This window comes from Mercurialis annua, linkage group LG5 (genome assembly GCF_937616625.2).
Source record: "Mercurialis annua linkage group LG5, ddMerAnnu1.2, whole genome shotgun sequence".
Taxonomy (NCBI): Eukaryota; Viridiplantae; Streptophyta; class Magnoliopsida; order Malpighiales; family Euphorbiaceae; genus Mercurialis; species Mercurialis annua.
The window spans coordinates 19,830,293-19,833,439 of NC_065574.1; the positions used below are offsets into that span (position 1 = coordinate 19,830,293).

At 28.8% G+C, this 3,147-nt stretch overlaps 1 protein-coding gene across 1 annotated transcript; it reads right to left on the reverse strand.

The window, feature by feature from the left end:
* Window positions 1-1,756: 1,756 nt before the first annotated feature.
* On the reverse strand, window positions 1,757-2,821 carry LOC126681664 (uncharacterized). Its single transcript, XM_050377211.1, has 2 exons — window positions 2,312-2,821; window positions 1,757-2,188 (listed from the first exon to the last, which is right to left on the reverse strand). The coding sequence occupies exons 1-2, from the start codon at window positions 2,819-2,821 to the stop codon at window positions 1,757-1,759; spliced, it is 942 nt and encodes a 313-aa protein (XP_050233168.1).
* Between the last annotated feature and the right edge of the window lie 326 nt (window positions 2,822-3,147).

Here is a 3,147-nt window from a genome sequence, read left to right on the forward strand (position 1 = left end):
TATGATGATAACATAGGATATTATTAAGATAATAACATGATAACATTATGATAATGGTGTTTTTATCTGTATGTTAACAATATTATCATCATATTATGATAATAATATGATGATAATATAATGATAATATTAAGATAACAGTTTTATCTGTATGATTATCTTATTATAATGAGCTTTTATATGATACTCCTACTATTTTTTAACTTTTTTTATTTTGTTTTCTTCAGCATATTGATTGTCTGTTTGCATATTTTAGGAAGAAGTGTTTGTTTCTGAACAATGATTACAGTGTATGTGGTAATTTTTTTGATTAGTATATTCAGAATGGGTATTTACTCTATCAGGAGACACATAGTGTAACTGATTTACCAATGTTTGCTAAATCGTATAATTTCATTGTTGGAGAAGATGGTTATAAGAGGTGTTGGTCTGATGTGAAGAATATACTGTTTCCAGTTCACCTTAAAGTTGATGGTGAATTCCATGACCATTGGATTCTTGCTAAACTCAGTTTTGAGTATAGGACTTTTTTTGTGTACGACTCTCGTATGAGTGAGCTTTATGATAATCATACTGCTACTGTTATGACTGCATATGCAACATTGCTTCCGCTGATATTGGATGTTGTTGGATTTTATGATCGGAGTGGTATCAACTTCCACTCTGTTTATTTTATGGACAAGAGTAAAACTAATCCATTTGTTGTAGCTTATGTTGACAGACTTCATGTTCAAGAAAAAGCGTAAGTTTCTTTCTTTTTCTTTCATCTTTCTTTTTATTTTTTCAATTATAGATTTTAGATAAATAATTCAAATGTTGAGACAGTGACATTTTTTTAAAAACAATGCAGAGATTGTTGTTTGTACATTGTGACTTTTGCTGAATACTTGATAGAAGGGAAGACAATTTCGAGAAATATTGATGTCTTTAGACTTCGTGAAAGATATGCAGCTAATTTGTACATTTATGGAAGGTGGAAGATCAAGAGTAAATGTGGTTATATTTCTGAATGAATTATTGTTTTTAGTTTTTGGTACTTATACTAAAGTTTTGTGATTGTGTAAATGTGATTCTGGAACAAAAATGGTTGTGTAAGTTTATTACAATTTTAGTTTTTTGATACTCAGATGATAATTATGTCATAATCAGGTGATAACTTTATGATAATTAAATGATAATTATGTCATAATAATGTGATAACTTTATTAAATCATTTTAATGATTACAATTTTAGTTTTTTGCTACTCAGGTAATAATTATGTCATAATCAGGTGATACTCAGATGATAAAATGACAAATGACAAGTTTATGATAATGTGACTAATGATTACAGGTGATAATTATGTCATAATCAGGTGATAACTTTATGATAAAATGATAAATGATAAGTTTATGATAATGTGACTAATGATTACAAATTTTAGTTTTTTGATAATCAGGTGATAATTATGTCATAATCAATCAGGTGATACTCAGATGATAAATGATAAGTTTATGATAATGTGACTACATTTTAATGATAAAATTTATGATACTCCCATGATAATTAATGATTAGGTGGTGATAAGCATGTCATAATTATATGATGATAATTTTATGATAATGATAAGTTGTCTAATGCTTTTGATAATTATATGATTAGGTTGTGATATTCATATGATAATATTATCATACCTATCATTAATACATTATATAAGAATGATTAAAACTTTTTATTGAATGAAAAATCGTACAATTCAATTTTCAATGAACAGTTCTAGCCTTTTTTTGGAATATTTCTAGAAGTCTTACGATTATGTCCATATTTTTCACATCTGCTGCACTTATTTTGATTCTTTTGTTCAGTTGCACCTTTTATTCTTCTATTTTTTGGTCTTCCAGGTTTAATTCTTCCTATAGGAGGTAAGACAATGACATCTTCAACCTCTGCAGTGACTTCCCATGTTTCTTCTTTAGGAATCGGATATACAGTTTCTGCATATGTAGCAAGCATTTCTTCATTTGTGAAATACTTTGAGCAATATTCAGTTAGGTCTTGATGTTTGTAATTGAATACAACAGCAGCATGTTTATATGGAGTCATTTCTTCTTGATATCTGTTGCATGTGCAAGATTTTTCCTTGATGTTAACAGTGGAGGGTTTACCACTTTCAGTAACAGTGAATATGTCATCATCAGATGGATGAACCTGATAAACAGATGATAATATTAAAGTGAACCTGATAAATAGATGATAATATTAAAAAATAACTGACAATTATGAGAATGCTAATAATAAACAGAATATTATTATGTTTAAATGAATGCGTACCTCGATTTTGAGGGAATCAATATAATTTTCCCTTAGCAGAGAATCATATTTGGTAGTCAATATTGTGAAAGTTCCTCTAGCAAGAATTCTGTTTTTGTAGCTCCATCTTTGTACCAAGCTTCTCAAGTATTCCATAAGCATGGTAACTGGTAATTCTCTTGTCCTATTTACTGCTGTATTAAATGACTCAGCCGTATTTGAAGTCATTATGTTATATCTTTTTTTCACAGAATGTGAAACTGCCCACCTTTTGAATCCTGCTTCCTTGAGATAAGATATAACTACTGGATTTATATTGTTAAGCTCTGTCATATGAGTATTAAATTCTTCCTTTGTATAAGCTCTTGTTGCTGCTTTGAACAGATCTTTAATTGTCTTCTGATTCCTTTTGAATTTGCTTTTCATGTTACTTAGTAAATGATATATGCAAATATCATGTTGAACTTCTCCAGCAAAAACACTCTCTATTGCATTTTTAATGCTCTGATATCTGTCTGAAATTATACGCATTCCTTCCCTTACACCAAAAACATTTTTGATATGTGTAAAAACCAATTCCATGATTCATTATTTTCTGAATATGTTATTGAAAATGCAAGAGGAAATATTTTTCCTGTAAAATCAGAGTTTTGATTATCAGATTATCATATGATAATGCCATAATGATAACAGTATGCTAATAAAAAATTTAATGTTGAAAACATACCTGCTACATCAAGAGTTTATGCTAAAAACAGAGTACCTCTATATGGTCCTTTCAAAAAGGTAGCATCCACAATCATAATAGGAATACAGTGATTCCATTCACTTATAGATGCCTTCAGTGACATGAAAGC